This window comes from Struthio camelus, chromosome 21 (genome assembly GCF_040807025.1).
Source record: "Struthio camelus isolate bStrCam1 chromosome 21, bStrCam1.hap1, whole genome shotgun sequence".
Lineage (NCBI taxonomy): Eukaryota > Metazoa > Chordata > Aves > Struthioniformes > Struthionidae > Struthio > Struthio camelus.
In genome coordinates, this window is record NC_090962.1 from 12,318,896 (window position 1) to 12,338,068 (window position 19,173).

The 19,173-nt window shown below is 48.5% G+C and overlaps 1 protein-coding gene across 13 annotated transcripts in view; it reads right to left on the reverse strand.

The window, feature by feature from the left end:
• ZBTB40 (zinc finger and BTB domain containing 40) overlaps window positions 1-18,872 on the reverse strand; it is a 51,329-nt gene extending 32,457 nt beyond the window's left edge. For 9 of the 13 annotated variants that reach the window (XR_011135713.1, XM_068915690.1, XM_068915689.1 and 6 more), the window contains exons 1-5: window positions 18,719-18,866; window positions 9,962-10,741; window positions 9,230-9,363; window positions 1,814-2,009; window positions 1,086-1,228 (exon numbers count right to left, since the gene is read on the reverse strand). Coding sequence is in view for 12 of the 13 variants with exons in the window: in XM_068915690.1 (XP_068771791.1) it covers window positions 1,086-1,228; window positions 1,814-2,009; window positions 9,230-9,363; window positions 9,962-10,688 (1,200 nt within the window). In the remaining variant the exon portion in view is untranslated. Of the gene's footprint in view, window positions 1-1,085; window positions 1,229-1,813; window positions 2,010-9,229; window positions 9,364-9,961; window positions 10,742-18,718 lie in introns of all 13 variants that reach the window. The other 4 variants (XM_068915685.1, XM_068915682.1, XM_068915691.1 and 1 more) reach the window with 3 other exon arrangements.
• Between the last annotated feature and the right edge of the window lie 301 nt (window positions 18,873-19,173).

The following is a 19,173-nucleotide window of genomic DNA, read 5'->3' on the forward strand; positions in this document are numbered from 1 at the left end:
AGGCTCAGCCATTCTTCTTTCAGAGGGGAAAAATTCATCAAACACTAGTCACACCTTCAGCCCACAAGGACAAGGTGGATTCTTCTGCTGGTGACACCTTCTCTGGTCCTCCTACAACGAGCTGCGCTCAGACTCAGAGCTGCTCCACGCTGGAAACTTTGTCGTTGCAGGAGGGCCATATAAGAAGGGCAGAGGTTTTCAGCCCTCCTGTTGTGGCCTCCGGTCAGACTCACTCAGACAAAAAGCAGACATCACTCGTGCCACTGAGCGCAACAGCACTTTCCCCTCGCTACAATCTTGTGCCAAGGGGAAAAAAAAAAAAAAAAGTGATGTGACAAACTAGCACAGAAGGTCTGCAAGCTGTGTACTGAAAGCAGCATGCCAGGGCACCTTGCAAATATCAGCAGCATAGGCAGCCCCCCCAAAACACAAAAGAAAGCAGTTGATGCACAACGTTTTGTCCTCTATGGCTTCCGCAAATCAGCATACATAATACAATTGCTTATAGGAAAGCATTACTTCCCCCCACCTCCAAGTCCTGCATTCAACACATCAAAAAAAACAGTCAGTGGATGTGGTACGCTTACAGGCGAGCGTGTGCCCAGAGTTAAAGAAAAGAAATCCAGGGAGAGTTAGCTGAAAGGTAGGACAACGACCGAGCACGTACTATCTAAGCGGCAGGCAGGTAGTACAGAGATTTTGATGGTACTGTGGAAACCAAGCTCCACTACAGAGCACAATGCCTTCTCCACGCTCACAAAAATACCACTTTCAGATCCTACAAGGAACGTTAGGTGCCTCTTCTGCCCCAGGCTCAGCTAACAGGGGCATTTGGCACAACGCTAGGCAGTGCTCACCCTGATCTCGATGTTACCTTTGCAGTTTGGCTTTCAACATTCCCACAGTCCAACAGAGAAAGATCTGAGACAACTAACATGTCCAGTCTGGGCTGGGCAAAGGGTAGAAGGCAATCGCCAGGTGAGGCTAACACATCACTTGGCATACTACGTGGTGAGAAGGTGCCTTGCAGACTCACACACCCCTCACACACACACACAGCGCTTTCCTTATTTCCGATTCGTTACCCGCTTCTCCGAGGCAGTTAGGAATCCCTCTTCTGCCGTTTCCAGGAACTCCGCGATGGGGCTCAGCTGCGTTATGCTCTGGATCAGCTCTTCCCTGCAATCCAGCAGAAGAGCGGTCAGGGTCTTTCCCTCTTCTGTGCTCTCTAGGGGAAAAAAGATTCAGAAACACAAGAAGAAACAAGTCAGTTTGAAGGAACTGACAGGCTCCTGAAGTGAGTGAGACTTTGTGAAAGATCTAAGTGAATAGCAAAGCCCATTCTAAGCACAAGCAGCAGAGGAAAACCACTTTACTATTCTCTTTAAACTCTATGAAAGGAAAACATCTCATTTATCTAACAGAGCACAAAGCCATAAAGCAAGCTGGAGGTTAACACCAGGTTTGCAAGGCCACTGCTTTGTGTTAGACTCGAGCAAGAAAGGAGCTTTCAATCCTGAGGCAGAGCTGTACTATGACCCACGCCGGCTGCGCAGCCATCGATCCGGTAGCGATGGGCAGAGAACGCTCCTGGGAGCCCTGCACTTCCCACAACCCCATTGCTGCAGGATGGAAATGCTCCAGGATCTTGGCAAGCACGCAATAAACCTACTGCGTATCACCAGGATACAGGGCCTGAACAAAACGCTAAAGCACTGCAGCTTGCCTAGGGGACAAGAATAGGTTTCGGAAGATCTGCTTTGCCCACGCACTTACACAGCCACTTTGCCAGAGGCTGTATCCACTTCTCTACCTGTTTGCTGCAGGGCTTGTCCACTGTCCAGTTCCCTCTCCAGGAGGGCTGCTTTCAGCCTGGGATTTGTGTCTTGGAACAGCTTCAGTAAAGACACAAGGGTTCGAGCATCCAGGATCTGCTCGTCCTTCACTTTGCCCAGCAGCTTCTTGAACACCGACTCTTCTTCCATCTCTTCCAAACAAGCCACCAGTGCCTACAGGAGAACAGGGAAAAGCAGGGAAGGTTTAATAACAAAAATCAACTGTACAAATTTACACAAAAAGCAGAATCTCGGGCTTTTCGTTCGGGGGCAATGGGTGTGGAAACTGAGCTCGCTGGCAGACAAGGCACCTTGCACTGAACTCAGCCACAGGAAATGCTCCAGTTTGCGGCTATCCGCCCGAGGAAAGAGGGTAGCAAGTCCTGTCTGCCAGCTTTTATCTTTACAGTGAGTCGGAGAAATCGCAGCTGGTGAATGGCCCTATTCCAGCACCAAACAGATCTCTTCAGACAGGGCCTCCTCTAAGAGCCAAATGCCAATAATTCTAAGGGATCTAAGAAAACATGTTTAAAACATTGCTATTTTGGAAGTCCAAGGCTAGGGCAGGGAATATTAGATTTTACTGCCCAAAAAAAAAAAAAAAGGAGATCACTTGCATAAGAAGTGGAGCGTTTTAAGTAGGTGCCATCTAGGAAACTCTGTCCTCCAGTCGCGACAGAGTCACAACTCCCAGCGAAAGCTTTCGGCTCAAGCTTGGGAGATGACGTACACGAATGCTGGGCGTCGTGCACTCTCAGCCCGCCTGGCAATCAAGCCCAGAGCTCCAAAATCCACTCCTGTGACCCAAAATGGCAACCAGAGGCAAACATGTCTGCACGGTTCGGGAAATGAAAAGAAATAAGCTGAAACTCTTACTCCCATTTCCCTGGAGCCCTTTAACGCTGTAAATATTGCCCCTTAAGGCACACGCTCCCTAGCTCTCAAGGAGAGAAGCCAGTCTTTCAAAGCAGGCGTCCTTTATTAGAGACTCCAGGGATGCTATAAAAGTACCTTTGAAGCAGAGAGCTTCGGCCGGCTCCAGAGAGAACGGCCATTTTCTGCTGTCATTGTCATTTTTATTTCTATGATAAAAAGACTGAATGTAACTGCTTGAGGCCGCACCAGGGGGACGGTGGACTTGCTTCTCCTAGCTGGTGTAAACGCTCATATATTAGGGCTGTGTGACAGTGCAATGACCTATTGCAAAGAGTATCCACTGAGGGAGAGCTGCAGGAGTCCCAGCTTTTACCTGCTAACGGCACTTTTCCTGCCGAACAGAGAGACATGGACATGAAGGGCTCTGTTATAAAGGACTAAAAGAGACGTGCCAAAGAACTAAATTTAACTTTTTTTCTTTTTTAATGCAAACATCAGTTTATAATGAGACTTGATAACCAGACCACGTTTGTTCTCAAGGTTTGCATGCCTGGCCCCTTCCAGATGGGACTGATCCTATAAAATGCTTTGACTCTCACGTTCCCAAAGGTATTCAGCACCTTGCCAAATACAGGGTTTTTTTTTTTTTTCCCCCTCCATATGGATGAAACATACCTTGCACTTTTTCCTTTAAATTAAAAGCAGCACAGCACCGCTACCCAGAACTCCAGATAACAGCCCTTCCTCACTGTATGCTTTTGGTTAATGGAAATGAGCTTTCAGAAACTGAAAGGCTCCACTATTTATAGTCTCTTTCTGGAAGACCTTTCCTCAGACACATCGCTCAGTGGGAACGACAGCCTTTTAGCATTGTTTTGAAAGAGTGCATAGTGCATTTTTAGAGTTGCTTCGAAGCACGGACAGTTCCCCGAGATCCTGGAAGAACGAGACAAAAGACCAGCATTAGCTGGAATCCCAGCTTCCTTTTAGCTGGAATTAAGGTTGGGAATCCTTCTCAACGCAAAAGGCTTGAAGAGCTAAAACCCACAGCACCCAAGCATTACAGCCTAATCCATCAGGCTTTCGCTAGCTGGGACACTTGTGAAACCCTTTATGGACAAATCCTCCCGTTGTCTCTGTTCACACCATCACATCAGCCAGCAATCCCAATCAAGCCTAGAGTTTGCCCATTCTGCCTACCCATCGGCACGCATTTGCCTTCCAGACTGGGGCAAGCGACGGGCTTTTTGGGCACAGAAATGAAGGCCCTGAGAGCTGGATTACACTTGAGCTGTGTTCAATGCCCATTGGGAAATCTGGTCCTGGCTGAGGGTGTCAATTCTGGTGTCCACGATGCTCCTCACAGCTCACAAACGCGCTCAGTATCCCAACCATCACACCCCACAAGAAAGCCCTCTCTACACCAGTTCATCTCAAACTTCCCTATTTCCACTGTAGCCCCGAGGCAAGCTCCCAACAGGAATTTCTGCAAGAAACACCGCAGAGTTTGTAAAAACTCTCCTGAAAGCACTACCAGAACAGTACGTATCATTGTTAATGCAGTTCTTTAAATTTAGACCAAGTCCTGTGATCAAACATCACATGCATTTTTCATGAAAGGTCAACCTGCAACCACAGTACGATCCTGCAACTTGCGCTCTTCAAAGATGACTTGCATTATCCCACCGCGTTGCGCTGAGCCACCAAATTCCCACGGATCTGAACCTCACATTTATCTACAAGCTTCTCCAGGGATGAGGGGAGAGAGGGGAGGGCAGCAGCTGGGGCTGTGTGGTGGCTAGCCCAAAGGGCCATTGCCTCTTCCCTGTACGTGGATGAGCGCAGAGCTATCCCGAGGCTTTCCAGGTCTCGCAGATAAACCTGCTCCCACTGTGAGAGCACATCTCAAGTCTGAGAGCTGCTGGCTCAGCAGCAGACCTGAGCAAAAAGCCACTTTTATAACTATTATTGAGTGATCGCCCTTAAACAGCCGCTTTAGAGCTAATGCAAACACCTAAAGGATGGTGGGCGAGATCTTCAAAGTACAGGCTGTAAAGCCACGAGATTCAGGGTCAAAGCAGAAGCTAGTTTCCCCTCAAGCCCTTCCTTCACTCTCACAAGCCAAGGCACATTTGGTTAATGAAAAAAAAAACACCACTGAACAAGGTAAATTCTGTTTCAATGGTTCAACCCTATTTACATGCTTTCAGAGGAAAGCTGCACATGCCATTGTGCAAGCGGCAGCCTCCTATCACATGAGGCCTGCGGTTTGTAAAGGGGAGGACTCCATCGGGAAAATTTCAGAGACGTAACGATGAGGTCCCTATGAATGGAAGTTCTGGGTTTTGGTTTCCCCCCCCTCCCCGCCACCTTGAGTAACTTTTGAAGGGCACAAGATGAAGCAAATGTAGAAGAGCCATCACAGCCTCGCATCCCAGCACAGGCAGAGCCATTATCTCCACGGCACAGACAGCACAGGATGTGTGCTTCAACACATCTGGACCACCGAAACATTGCTAGGCTATAACCAAACCATGCAGCTAATCAAGCAGCACTGTGCATACAGTAATCGCAGAGAAAAAACTATGAGCCAGAAACGGGAGCAGACACCTGAAGCCCTTTTGCTTTTTCAAATCTGCATTTGTACGTGACTGATAAGAGCCTCCAGTAGCCGGAAGGCACCGTGGCGAACACCTGACAATCAGTTTGCTCAGCACAGCAAGAACAAAAACTCAGCCAAAACTTCCACATAAGTATACTAGAACAGACGGGGGGGGGGGAAATCTCAAGCTTTGCCACGACGAAAAAGAGCAAGCTCGCAAACTATCACTCCTAATCAGGATGCAGGAGATACAGGAGGCTCATTTCTTAACGCTGCATCCCGAAATTCCTGCAGCTGCAAACAAAGGATGACAATAATTGGACAGGCCTGTATACAATGGAAATGATCCACAAGCACAGTGACATCTATTTTACAGGGGAGAATCAACACTCCTCCACTTCATCTGCACCCAGTAGCAGAGGGAACAAATGAGCTGTGCAATAATTTGAATTGAGCTTCTCTAAGAGAGCACAGGAAGATAAGACTTGACACCGGCAAAGCTCTTCTATGCTTCCCCAAATTACTGCAATTTCAGGCTCGTTCTCATTTCCAAGCAGGTTTCATCCAGGCCAGAACCAAATTAGATAGGAATAGTTTGTGAGATACACAGAAAGAGTCTAAACGAAAAACATCCCCCCTCCAAAAAAAAAATAAAAATAAATTTAAAAAAAAAAGTCACATCTCCCTAAACAGAAAACCAACTCATCAAGGGTATGTCTGCATTTTCCAGCCCAGGAAACAGAAAGTAGAGAAAAGTAAGGCTTCTCAGAAAAGCAAGCCCTGCACCGTAAACTTCCTCAGGGGAAAAAACCTGCGACCTAACAAAACTCAGCAGGACGGACCAGGGAATAAGGAAGCGCTGCCCACGGGGAGAAAACAGGAGCGCAGCACAACCCCTTCCTCGGCAGGGCCGCGGTGCCCGCAGGAAGGAACAAGGCGCCCATTCACGGACGAGAAAAAGTCACAACAAGCTAAGGAGCAAAGGAACAGGAATACAGGAGGGTTACGTCCAAGGCAAACTCCCCGCTGAAATCCAAGAGGGCTAAAAGCCAGAACAGCCTCTGCTGTAACAGGCAGCCTTGCAAAACCCCCACAAGCCGCGGTCCTGTGCCTGCCCAGGCTCTGCTGTCCGAAATACAATACCTCTTGCCTGTCGAGGAAAAAAAAAAAAAAAGAAATGACCCACAAAAGACTCGCGAGGAGGAGGTGAGCGAGGATGGGAACTCTCCTCGGGCCGCAAGGCAGGAGCTACCAGCCAAACTACTTACCCCGATACGAAGGCAGCTCCGCTCATCGCGTGGTTTCGTTACGGCCACCTCACCGGCTTCAAAACTGACTTTTACTTGCCCCGAGGCAGCCGAGAGACTTCAAGCAAACGGCAAAATTTGGACTGGTAAAATAATACAATAGGACGAAAAAGGCGGAGGAAGGGAAGGGAGGAAATTCATTGACTCCTTCCACTGGCACAATTTCAGCTTTAATTACAGACCTCGAGCTGGGGTCTTTTGAACTGAACTTGCACTTTAAGCGCGACTTTAAAACGCGCCACTGTTGGGAAAAAGCTACTCCCTCTGCCGGGAACAGAGCCTGGATTTGGTGTTGGTGCCTACAGATCCTGCTTATCCCAGCGGGGAGCTCGAAAAGTGATAGATCTGGCCGAGCTGAGAGTTTCCATCTAAGCGCTTACTTACACTAGGCTGCCGTCCCCCCTCCTCTCCCCATTACCTTGGGGGCTGACACTTTTCACGCTCGTCGCAGCCGAGAAGTGATTTTTCTGGAAAGCTTAAAGAAAATCCATTTCTCATTTATTCAGCATTTATTTATAGCTACAGAAAAACTGTCCAGGTGCTGTTTTGCGGTCAGATATCCAAACCGTCTTTGAGCTCTAAAACTTCCCGTTTGGATCCTGTCGCCGCAACTCGTTTGGGAGCGGGAAGGGCAAGGCACGGCCCACGGACCTCACCTGCAGGACCAGGGCTTTGGTGGCGTTGAAGAAACGTAACTGTTACGGCAAAATTAAAGAAAACGGAGCTATCGAGCCACAGCAGAAGGAAGCTAGCGTATCTCCCTGGTACATAGGGCCTGACGTCTTGCACGTGTCGTTCTGTCCTGCAACGGTGGGAAGCAACACAAGCAAGCGAGGAGAGCATGCCCACACGGGCTATGTAGACAGCACGGCGTGGTAGAGCTGCCAGATCTCTCCTGGCACAGCGTCCATACGCATCACACAAACACAACACCCTCCGTCAGGCTCGCTTCCAGTCACAGGACCAATTGCCAAGGTGCAGAATAGGTAAAACCGTAAAATCGACTTACGTTTTTTAATTAGAGAGATGACAGCGCAAATGAAAACATAATCCAACAAAATAACACAAAACCAAAATAACCCAGCCAGGCTTGGGCTTTCTACTGCAAACACGAATTAGGACCTACTTCTCCCTCCTAGAGCCCCAGGGGTTTAAGCACCATCAAACAAGTCTTGCGAAGGCCGCAACGGTTAAGGGAGCAAGGACTTCTCTCGCACAAACATTCAAAGGTTCATCGGAAAAGAAATCTGCATTTCCCGACTTAAGGGAATTCTCCTCCCTGCTGTCACTCTAATATATTTTTTTCTAATAACAAAGTTGGCCTGGGTTTTCAAAAGCAGAAAGCTGTCATGACCAACACATCTCATGCTGCACAGTCAAATTGGTACTGTTAGTAGTGCCCAGTCGACAAATCTACATGGCTTTCCATCCAAAGAGCTTTTGAGATACAGAGATCATTTCAGCCCAGCATCCCAAGAAACAGGATTTCTAGGGTTTGAAAGGCTGGCTAACCATGGAGCCACTGAAGGGTTAGTAACAAAACAGTCACACTTTTTTTTTTTTTGTACATACAGAAAAGGCAAATGGGGCAATTCGCGCAGCCAGCAGCCTGGCCTAAGAGCAGCTCCATCAAAAACAAAGCTTGGGCGAGTTTTATACATATGTAAAAAGGCTGCTGGCTGCACAAATTGCCCCTATATGTGTATATATACATACACACATACATATAAATATGCTCTTATATGTATACTTATGTATATCATGGTACCATATTCACTCACATAATGGCCACAGGTCTTTCCCCAGATACTGTGTTCAAGAAGCAGAGGGTAGCCGGTGTGAGTGTCTGCTTGCAAACTGCTGTAATTATTTCCAGGCTCCTTGTCCCACTGCATAGTCATTATGCAAACCCACTTCCACATCAGCCCTACTGTCATTAGTAACTCACTGTTTCTTTGGTGGCTTTGAGCCGGCACAACGGCTGGCATCCGGCTACCGTCGTTCAAAGCCCAGAATATCCTGCAGTCATAACCAAGCGCCAGTCCCGAATATCCTTCAACATTAACTTGAGCAGCGTTCATCAGCGACGACTGCTTTTTAAATGGCACATCGCCACGAGAAGCGCCATGGGATGACAGGCCAGCACGCCGCGCATCTGTAAACCCTTCCAAGGCTCCTTAGGAGAGGCCTGCGATATGCAGAACAGAGCAGATGCGCCACGGCAAGCCTTCGCTGAGGGCTCAGGAAGCCTATTTTGGGATCTCGTGTGTCAGTCATTTATAAATCGATACAGTTCCTGAAGCGTTTGCCATAAACAGGAGGAGAGAAAGCAATGTCGGAGCTCCCCTAGAATGCAATGAAAATGTCTTCAGGGCAGTGCATGCGCATGTATTTCTTTACCTACACGCACAAGTGGCTTGCTCTTACAGATGTTTCTCTCGGGGTGTTGTTCAGGGGAGCACACGCTGCCCTTCAAACAACACGGCACCAGAGCCAGTTTTCCCTGAAAAGTTTTTCTAAACAGGGACCAGACTATTCTAGCCCTCAGCAGGGTGGTCCAAAAATAAAATAAAAGAAACGTGTATCATTTATCCTGTAAACACACCTACCTCCCTTTGAGGGGCATCAATTTCTCTGCACTCTTCTAGCCTTTTCAGCACAGCCTGGACATCAGAAAGGACCTCAGAGAAAACACTTTCGTACTGAAGAAAGAAATCCAGTTTACAGCTTTTGCTCTCTGCTGCTGCGTGAGAGAAACAAGGTGAGTTATTTGCTAACTGAAGGGACTTGCAGAAAGCATCATGTGATTGAAAGGCATCAGTTTGTAACCGGCATATTGGCTATAATAGGGAAACTGTGACTCATAAATCCCTTCTAAAGATATCAGGCAGCCTGGAGGGAAAACCAACAGCTTATTTAACACTAGTTATATATGGAGCATTTATTTTAAACCCAGTACAGCCTCTGTTTTCCTCCCATGCCGAACAGGAGTTTAAAGGATAAGGTAGCATCAGTAGGTATCTTTGTTCATTTATTGTTATGCAGATAGCCTTATGCGGCTCGTGTTCCGCGCTGAACGCAGACTCCACGGTATGTCAGATGCAAACACATCCACGGGTGAGAAAAGTATGGTACAATGGTATGAGTGAAACGACCACAAAGGCCAAAGGAGGATTTTGCACAATACCAAGGGAAGGAAGCCCTTACAGAAAAGGAGTATATTTCAGGGCTGCTCACAAGCCAGGACAACCTAAAAAGACAAAACATGCATAAAAAGATCCCCAGATCCCAGCTGCAAATTGCTATGAGGCGATGCCGGGTCCAGACCTGTAACTCCTCACCTAAATCACCAATTCTTCCTTTCTTCTCCAGAGGCTCAGCAACCTCCTCTTCCACACAGCCATCCCGCTCTGCATGCGAATGGTGATCTGAATGAGAGCTTGAACCTTCCCTGAAGGATTTGGAGTCACTTGGCATTATGTCCTGATGAACCAAGGTGTGATTCAGGTTAAGTTCCTGGCCAGAAACATCTGCCTCCATTTCTACTTCTGCAGGGCCAGGAGAAGAGGAAACTTTCTGAGGGAGTACGATATCTGTTTTTTCTTCAGCAGGAGGTTTCTCAGATTGGGGTAGATTATTAGCTTCAACATCGTTTGCAGATGAGTCTACTGCCCGGCTGGAGACATCTCTCACTACCTGGTTGTGAGCTGAACAGCTGATGAGGTCTCTGAGAAGGTTTTTGCAACTAACAGCCACATCAAACATCTGCAGGCTATCTGCCACAGAGATGACTTTGGTGAAGTTGTGTTTCCCCAATGGGAGTTTACCAGTATACATCATCTCCAGCAAGAGTGCAAACTCCTCTGGGGTCACCACAGAAGCATCTATGGAGATGGTGTCTGTGCTATCCAATAAGGATTTAAAAAGAAGACTGGCAGCAGCCAGAACAACCTTATGTGCTCTAAAATGCACGGTCCCAATGAAGATGGTGCAATCACAAAACTGCTGCTCTTTGCAGAGAGCATACAGCTGCTGCAGCAACTGCTTGCTGTAACTCGGAAGCTCCATGGCTCCTACGGTCTGCTGGCCTCGTCTTGCTCTGGTGTCCACACAAGAACCAGCTAGAGAAAAAACCAAGGATGTCGTTAGCACTTTGCTCAGTGAGTAGCAAGACAGAAATAACCAGTAAGCTAACATTACTTTCCAGTTTACACCTCCCACTAATTTACTATGCTACAATTAAGTGGTTACAGCAAGAACGAGCCCCACTCTGAAGTCACGCTCTCAAAATTCAGCAACTTACCCCACTGGAGCTGAAGAGTCTAGATATCGTTCAAACACAAATACTTGAGAAAGAGCTTGGGAAAGAATACTAAGTCCCAGGAACTGTGAAAAGGAAAGAAGAGGCTCCCTGACATGACTCCTAACACTGGGCTCAAAGAGGTGCACATACTCTTCAGATCAGGTCCCGTAACACCAGGGTTTCATTTATATCCAGAAAGCGGAGCTAATGTTGAATTCAGCAGCTAAGTTTCTAAAAGGGCAGATGGAGTGCCAGTGCAGGAGGATCTGTTCAGACACCAACGTCTGAGGTGTTGGTTTTAACCTATAAAGCACTAAGTGCTTTGGGACCAGTTAAGTTTCTCCCCACATCATCGTTAAGATCAGCGGGGACACCACAGCTGTGAAAGACAGAGGACTGCTTGCAGTGCAGGGCCTTCAGCACTTCCTCTCTTAGCACCCCACAACCCTAATTCATCGACTTACAAGGAACATGGTAAGATCCACGTATTTTCCCCAAGATGCAAGTTACAGGAGGACCAGCAGGCAGGGAAGACTGTAACAACAGATATCCAACCTCAGCTGCTGCATGATGATTAATTATTGGACAGAGACAGCACTGGCTGAGTCACCCAGAAGACACATTTTCGACGCACCCACAATAGATGTTATCCTCATCATCCTTGCTGTTCCCTGTAAGGACCCCAATTCATCCTGGGAGCAACTCCCCAGCCAGCTGAGCTCTCATGGGGCGCAAGCTGCTACTCTCTGTTGCAACTGCTACAATGAGCGAGCGCTATATCAGTTTGCAAGCTCTGTCCTTCCTTAAGGACCTTTAGGCCTTATTTTAGAGCAGTCGGGGAACAAGGGAGAGCAGACAACATACCAGAGCAAGAGGCAGAAGTCCAGAATCCTAATCCCATCTCTTAGATCCTCTCTAGCTTTTTTCTTCCTGTTGCAGGAGGGAGAACACTAATAGGGCATCTGCCAACAGAATTTTTATCAGCAGGATATCTAGACTTTTTATCTAAGCTAGACAAGATAAAGATGTTACTGCCTTGTCTACACACTAGGACTCCTAACACTGGTGCTGGCAGTGGTGCTGCAACAAATCAGCGCGAGCGCTAAAGAGCTGCAGGATGGACATGACGTACATGACCTTCAACTGCTTATAATCTCTGCACCTAGCTTCCTCCTCCCCCATAGGAAACAGCAGTAATATTGCATATCATAAGGGCATGAGGTTCAATGAGCTCATACAACACTTCAAAGTCCTGCTTTGCAGACAGGCAGGATTATAACAAGGAGCAAATCCTGACTCGCAGCAGATTCCTGCAGGCAGGGAAGCAGAGAGCGGACACAGGGCAAGCTGGCACTTTGCTCCCACAAGACACTGGCCCCTGTAGAGTTCAGGCCTCGCAAGAGGCAGGACCTCTTGGCCTTTGGACAAGCAGGAATCCAGCTGCCCTTCGGCACGGCAGCAGCTACTGCATCTGCAGGAAGGCAGGAGCCAGGAGCCGTCGTTTAATACCAAAGCTGCAGACAGCTGAAAAACTGGTCGGTGGGTTATCACGCACCTTGGTTTTCAATTGTCAGGAAACCAGAATAAAGTCATTAGCAGTCTTTATGCCACCTCAAAGCAGAGGTGGTCATGCTCTCCATCTGAAAACCTCTGAAGAAGAGCACAGGGCTGGAGGGTCCTTTTCCTGAACGCAGGGAAACCTAAGCAATTACTGATACCTCATCCTCCTGTTTCCCAGGAGCCAGAGCACACTCCCTTTCTCCAGGCGCATCGGTAAGGTAAAGGGGTTGGTTGTGGCTCACCTCTGCTGCTTTCCAAGTATGAGGTCCACCTCCTCTCACCCTGCTCAAGGCCAGCCACCTGTGCTTCAAGCCTGTTAAACACATCCACTCTCCACTATCCTCCCACGCTATTGTAAATCAGGAATAATTAAGCTGACATCAGCAGAATTGGCTGCCGCACGTGGGAGAAGAAAGAGACCCATTTCTTTCGTCAGGCTTAATGTAATAGCAGCGTTAGTCCACCCACTTGTTCCCTGGAGCTGGAATGAAACTGGGTCTGTTGGTTAAGTAATAATAGCTGTGGCTCTTCCTATGAAAGGACAAGCAGGAAACATCTACGCCCGGGAAGAGGCAATGTCTGCTCACTTCGCCATGGATCGCCTTATCCAAAAAACCAGGCTTTACCACAGTTGCAGGCAGAAAGCAGCAGTGCCTTCTGCTCACTCTATTCCTGGCAAGAGCACAGAAGATATATTTGCCCATCACCGCCCCGAGCAGTCAAGCTCTAAGCAGCCTTGCAGTGCCTCTCTTTCTTTATTATACCAATTCAGAGCGCTGGCATATGTGTTCTGAGCAATTAGACCAGATATATCTGTGGAAATACATTTCATTTCTTTAATTACAGGGTCTCAAACATCCAGGGCTGCCAAAGAGAATAGACATTTTTAACTCTGCACCCTCTTTGGAGCCAGGCTCAAGGATGGGACTACTGGTTTTTTGTTTGTTCAACAATTTCAAACTTGGGGTAAAATATGGTTTAGGTGGGCTGTTTCTGGGGCTTCTGACACCTGGTCCTGCCAGCTTCCTGGCTTAGAGGGGAAAATACCTGTGTGGCTTAGGAGTTTAGGTTCCACCAACTTTCAGTTGGTGACCACAAAGTCGATCAATTTGAGCCAACTTTTCCAAAACATCTAAAAGGTTCCACTGAATCATAAATTGATAAGCGTCCTCCTGTCGTCCTAAAGCAGCAGCTACCGTCTGGGCCTGCCCTGAGGACTCCCACACAGGCAAAGATAAACCCAAGTACTGGAGGACCAGGACAGGCCTGCAGCAAACATCACCCTCCGTAGTCCAATTCCAGTTCGTTCTTCCTTCTCCTAGACGCTTCCATCCTCATATATCTCCATCGCTTGAGGAATCACTTCCCTCCCCCCCTTTCCTTTTCTTTAAAGTGGATTAGAGAAGGAAAAGAACAAGCTTGGGGAAAAACACTTCTTCCCACAGAAAAGAAGAAATAGGAACTCCCCAATACTACCTACATAACTGAAAAGGAGTTTCCAAATTAAATTATTTCTATTCATTATTCATATAATTACTTCGATCCACATTCAACAAATTCAGAGCCTTCCACGTCATTAGGTTCATCAAAAGATAATTGAAATTTAGGACTGAGCACTTTAGCAATTAGCTACTGCAGAGATAGGTGCTCCAAAGATGCAGCAGATTAGACCATCCCTCCCTTGCAGTTATGAGGTTGCCATAGTACTCTCATGCCATTAGAAAGCTGTTATCATCAAGCACAGGAAGAATGTTAATGCCACTACAGCATTAGCAAAAGGATCTCAGGTGCCATTCACAGCCATAATTAAGGGCTATTACAAGGTGCTGACCAACACACCTGCTGACATTAATAAAATAATCCCCAGACCTACTTTCTGCATTGATTAGTAGGATCCTAGTGAACAACTTGGAAGTGCATTGCATGCCAGAAATTCTTCCTGAGCATGTACAGGGAGCAGGCTTTTCTTAGCTTTCCAAAAGAAGGGGGAGAAAAAAAATTATTGCTGCATTGCCAAGAAATTAAGCAAAACCATAACACGGCTTTTTAAGCACCCAAGCCTACAGTCTTGTGCTCCCTCTGCTGACAGCACCTTGCTACCAAACACAGCTCCCAGCGTGGCGCAGCACCAGCGATAAATGCAATGCACAGACAGATATTAAAGCCTACTAAGAGCAATCTACGGCTCCCAGTGCAAAAGCGCGAGGAGAAACCACTGTATGCAAGCTCTAAAAAGCTAAATCAAAGCAGGCGGCAAAACTAGAGTGAACAGAAAGAGATAAGCCAAGAGGAAGAATCCAACTCCTCTGCCCTAAGTAAATCTTATTTTTGTCATAGCTGATTGGGAGGGTCTCATGGGGGCACTCACATCAAGCCTCTTGTTCTCTGCACTCCCTTTTTTGCCTTCTGCTCAAGGCAACTAAGGGCTGAACTAGTCGTTGGAACAAGCTCAGGCCTCGGCCTGGGAAAACGTCCCGCGGCCGCGAGACAAGCTCACCCCATCGCTGCCCGTTTTGCATTTACTCAAAGGCTCTTCTCAAAAGGCTCTCATCTAAATCAATAAATACAGAGGAGCAGCAAGCACAGATTCATTCTCTTGCCTTTCTTGGCCCTGGAGTCCCTTGGGTATTACAGCAATCTCCAAGCAATGGGCGACCTTCCGTTTTTAGCTCTGAGCCAACGTGGGAGTTAAGGACAGCGACAGCCTTAACTCAGAATCTAAATACTTTTTGCAGGCGTTTACCAGTTTCCTGTTTTCTCGTTACTGAGATGATGACCTTACAGAGCGGGTTATTGGAAAGCCAGAAAATTATGTACTGCAATTCAATTTTCTTTCTTCTCCCACCAAAAGTAATTCAGTCTTTGAAGAGTTGAAAGAGGTTGAGGGGTCATTACCTTTCTCCAGGGTGCTCCAAAGGGCCAGAGCAGGCAACACTCCCATGGAATAACGTAAAATTCAGTATGAGGAGCCAGGGCACACCAATTTGTTTTTCAATCTATTTTATTTCACTTCAAAGCATCAGTGCAGATAGATAACAGAGGAAAACAAGCAACACTTTGACTATATTCAGTGTTCCTCAGTCTTTAAAGGCAGCAGAATATACCTCAGAGAAAACAAGCAACCCTTTGGCTATCAGTCTGCCCTGATGCTCTGAAAGGAAATATAATAGATTGAAAAAGGAATTGGTAGGCTCCGATTCTTAACAGCAAGTTTTCCATTACCATTCAAAACAAGGATTGTTGCCTACCCCTCTTGGAACAGGGCAGTCCCGATCAGAGAACGAAATGACACACTGGAAGAGCAGCACAAACCCAAAGTTTGCTCCACTCTCTGTTCGTCCATGCCTCCCGGTGCCCAAGAACAATGAAAGTGCCAACTATGTTTTGCAGGTTTCCGTAAAATACTCAAGAAAAATACTCAAGAATTAAGAGTCGGACCTTTGAACTCCTGCTTTTCAAGGAGGTTTACATCAAACAAGATTCCACACTGTAATTTATTAGTGGCTATTTAAAAAAAAAAAAAAAAACACAACAACAACACAACCCACCACCAACACCACTGCTTTGATGAGCTTCCGTGATGCAGTTTGCAGTCAGTAGAGTGCAGGAACCAAGAGCAGGCAAGGCATGATGCACACGTAAAAAGCCCCGATCTTCGCATCAAAAGGTTTCTTGAACGTCAAAAGGAAAAGCTTTAAAATGACACTGCTCAAGCACAGTCAGCCCAAAAGAGAGACCTATTCCCTGAGATTTGTTAGTAAGGTTCATACAATTAAACTCTTCCAAAACAAATCCCTCTCCGCCGATCTACCAAAATGAGGCTGGCTATCCCGCTCTCACAAACCGCTTGCACAGCAAAAGAAGGGACAGTGGGAAGAACAGGAGTAAGGGAGTTTCAAACTCTGAACCAAAAGAAGCATCTCTCGGCCCTACTGGAGAGGCAGCATTAAAAAGCTGGCTTCCTCCTAAGGACTGGCCGTGGAGGCATGCCGAACTGACGGAGAAACCAAACCAAACAGGGCAGGAACATGAAGAGAGAGAGTAGTCAGAAGGACCAACCCTCAGAAACGTTTGGAACAGCCGATAAGAAACTGGGAAGGAAACTATTCCAGAAATTGAAGCATCTCAGTCCTTCATTCTGTCTAGACCTAACTGAATTTTGTTCTCAGCCAGGCACGTGACAAAGTTAAGTGCAGGGGCTCGCTAGGCAGCATTTAGAAGGATTTAATCTTTGAGCTGAATCTATCCAGAGAGCATGCCAGGAGGCATCTGAAATTCCACCCTTTCCACCTCCTGTTTCAAGGCTTCAGGCAGCTGTCTCCATAACCCTGAATCCTTCAGGGTAAAAGGATCTACAACTACTCTTTAAAAGAAGGGAACGCAGCTGCTCTGCTACATCCTCCTCTGGCTACGTTTTAATGTAAAAGCCTAACAACATTTACCCAGGAAGCAAACTCACTTCCTGCGGCTCCTGGAATATGTTATAACCGCGAAGTTATGATCTAGGCTAAAACAGATGCATTTTCTACCCCTCGTTTAAGCAGTGTGTGTTGGCAGTTAACTCAAAATACACTGAAAAGAAAGATGAAACAAGAGGGAATGAGCAGAGCACAGAGGCTAAAGGAGTCAGTCACCTGGGAACAGACCTGGTCGATATTCCAAAGGCTGTTTCTGCAGCATCCTTAGATTGGGTTTGAAACTCAAATTCCTCCTCAAACACAAGATACTTGGCGCATCTTAAGCAAACGGCTGCAGAATCATGCTGCGTTATACCATCTATGGTCCAGTAAATTAGGCCTGGCAGCCTTCCTTTCCACTGGAGGAAAAGAAATCACCCCTGAGACTTACCTGCAGCCTGGCTCAGGTACTTTCAGAATGGATTTGATTGCCCAGGACTCACCACAGCACGTTTTCCCAATATAGCTACCCTGATGTGGGAATAGGTTGCTACTGAAAGGGGCAGCCCTGCTGCTCCCGTCTTCCCCCCAGTCTCCACACCCATGCTCACTCCTTTGCAGCACCTCTGACAAACTGGTGATCACACAAGGAACTGGATCAGATTGCTGATTCATTGGCACAACGGAAAAACTTATTTTTATCTTCTGACGGGTTAGTCTTCCATTAGATCATTTCAATGAATAGGCTTAAGCAGTGGCCACATAGCTCCAACACAAAGGAGAAGAAATCTCAGTGGCAAAAGGTTTAGACAAGCAACACAACTCCTTCTCATCTCTACCCTTAAGAACTATTCTGGGAGCTCCACAGCTTCTGCTCAAGAAGGTAATACCGTGCTCAGGCAGGTCTAAGAGCCACTACAAGCATATAATGAGAAATAGCTCCCGAGAAGTCAGTGATATCCAGTTGGCAGTTTTAGGTCCACATGTGGGGCTGAAATTCTGGTGGAACCATCCTTGCTTTTTACTGTATGTTTCGAAACAAACACCCTGCCCATACTTATCGCAGTAGCCATGTAGCCAGCCTGCTCCCTTCCACAGGAAGGGCACATGTAATGGTTCAAATGAGGGGGAAGGAGGTTCTCCAGGTTTCTGGTGACCCACGAAAGACCGAGCAAACAGCTTGACTTAACAACCAAGCACCGAGCTTGATTCAACACCGCGTTCCTGCGCGGGATCCACCTCCCGGTCTGGAGGACCGCAGCGCTGCAAGAAAGGGCGGCCCGCAGGCTCCCTTGGGTCTCCTGGCGCTGCCTGCCGAGACTTCACAGGCTTCGGAGCGAGCCGGTCCCGTTCTCTGCGGGCCAGGGCAGACCTTGCCATCCGCCTGCCGCTCAGGCCTCCTCCGCAGCCTGGCAGGGAGGGCAGGAGGCAAAGATGGGCCTGCAAGCGGGCCAAAAGCGAGGCCCAGACGCGGCTGGGGGTGAAGGGTATGGGGTGGGACACGCTAGCGGGACAACCGGACCCGGGGAGGGGGGAGGCCTCCGGGAAAACGGGGAAGGGAGCTCGGGGCAACCATGGTGCCGGCGGTGGCTCCCAGGCCCCCCCCCGAGTGAGGCAGTGCCCGGGACCCCCCGCCTCGCCGCGGCAGAGCCGAGTGAGGCCGGTAGCCCCCTTTTTGGCCGCCGCTGCCTGACACGGCCCGGCCCTCTCCCCGCCACGACCCCCCCCCAAGCCGGGCCCAGCGCCGAGAAGCGGCCTCGGCGGCACCGGGCCGCCAAGGCCCCGCGGAGCCCCGTTGGGGGGGGGGGGGGAGCGGGCGGCGCCGTTGCCATGGTTACCTTTATTGGGCGCGGCGCGGCGGACACGGCGCGGGGCGGCAGCGGGAACAATAAAGCTTCAACAACAGCCACCCCCCTGGCGGCGCTGGGCCTCGCTCCGCGCGCCGCCATCTTGAAGCAGCAGCGGGTCCCCGGTCCCGCGGCACGTGACGGAGGGGAAGTGGCGGAAGGTGGGGGAGGGGGAACTGCGGTGGCTGCGGCGGCTGGGCATGCGCAGTTCGGCGCCTCCTTCCCGCCATTCAGGCACACGTGACCCGCGCGCGGGCCTGCCCTCTCTCTTCACCGGGGGCGCCTGAGGGGTGCCGTCCGCCATGTTGCTTCCCCCGGCCACGGCGGCGGCGCCATTGCCGAGGGGGGTGCAGCGGCCACCACCGCTTCTCTTGCTGCACCTTGTCACTACCAGACTTACCTCGGTGCTGGCGTCCCTGTCCCTCACTTCCTGTCAGGCCTTCCTC